Source organism: Rhagoletis pomonella, unplaced genomic scaffold (genome assembly GCF_013731165.1).
Source record: "Rhagoletis pomonella isolate Grant_MI unplaced genomic scaffold, Rhpom_1.0 Rhpom_scaffold_00002, whole genome shotgun sequence".
NCBI lineage: Eukaryota > Metazoa > Arthropoda > Insecta > Diptera > Tephritidae > Rhagoletis > Rhagoletis pomonella.
This window is the reverse complement of record NW_023458556.1, coordinates 87,381,141-87,382,314: the sequence shown is the minus strand read 5'-3', so window position 1 is coordinate 87,382,314 and position 1,174 is coordinate 87,381,141. Positions and strand designations below refer to the sequence as shown.

Below are 1,174 nucleotides of genomic sequence, written 5' to 3'. Positions count from 1 at the left end.
ATCTAACTTTGGTGTTAGCTGATACAGTTGACTAGATTTGGGAAGGCGCTGTTTAGTTTGCAAGGCAATGATTTCTTCTTCAAAGAACTGGAGCTGAACTCGACGACAGATAAAATGTTCAGCGAATGATAAATCTTTCGGCTGCAACTCTCCAAGCAGACGTGACCTTACTTTTAAGTTATTTACAAAGCGTAAAACCCAAGCCACAACTCGCTGTAACTTTATAAAAGAGGAATATTTTGTGATATCTATTATGTCGCTATTGTGGATTATAAGTACAATCTTCTTATTATGCTCTTCAGACGCGCAGGGATTGGAATACAAGTTTTCTGGCTCCATGGGCCATGTGTTATCGTTGTCATACAGAAAATCTGGGCCTTGTATCCAACGCGAATCAGTTTGACATTTTGGAGAAGCTTCAAGCTTCGTGGCTTCATCTGCCACGTTAATCGCCGATGGAATCCAGCGCCATTGACTTGATGAGGTTACTGATAGAACTTCCGAAATTCGACTAGCGACGAACTGCTTAAAATCACGTTTCCTAGACCGAATCCACCGAAGAACCATTTTTGAGTCACTCCAAAACGTGACGTCGTTTACAGTTCGATCGAGACATTCTTCTACTAATGTTTTAAGTCGGCTTCCCAAGACGGCGGCTTGAAGCTCCAAGCGCGGAACGGTTGATTCTCTCTTTGGAGCGCACCTAGTTTTCCCTGCTATAAAGGCGACGTTTACCTCTTGTGCTTTTTTCATGCGCACTGCGGCATAGGCAGTATCACTTGCGTCAACGAAGACATGCAATTCCAAACTTTCTGCAGTTGTGTAAATTGGCGAAATGCATCTTGGTACTGCGAAGTGTTTGATGTCCTGGAATGCTTTCCACCATATTATCCACCGCGACTCTAGTTCACAAGGCAATGGATCATCCCAATCGATCGGTTGTTTCCACGTGGCTTGAAGTATCAATTTGGTCGTTATGGTGACGTTAGCTAATAGACCAAATGGGTCGTAAATGGCCATGACTAACCCCAAAAGTTCTCTCTTAGTTGGTGGTCGTTTACAATCGATGACTTCTCGAGGTATCTTGTGGAATCTAAACTGAAATTCCAACACGTCATTATTTGAGTTCCAATACATGCCCAAAATTTTATCGGTTTTGGGTTGACGTTCCATA

At 42.8% G+C, this 1,174-nt stretch overlaps 1 protein-coding gene across 1 annotated transcript in view; it reads right to left on the bottom strand.

Annotated features, from left to right (window-relative positions):
* LOC118755745 overlaps nucleotides 1–1,173 on the bottom strand; it is a 9,618-nt gene extending 8,445 nt beyond the window's left edge. Inside the window, exon 1 of the mRNA XM_036490572.1 lies at nucleotides 172–1,173. Within this exon, the coding sequence (XP_036346465.1) occupies nucleotides 172–1,173 (1,002 nt within the window). The remainder of the gene's footprint in view (nucleotides 1–171) is intronic.
* Between the last annotated feature and the right edge of the window lies 1 nt (nucleotide 1,174).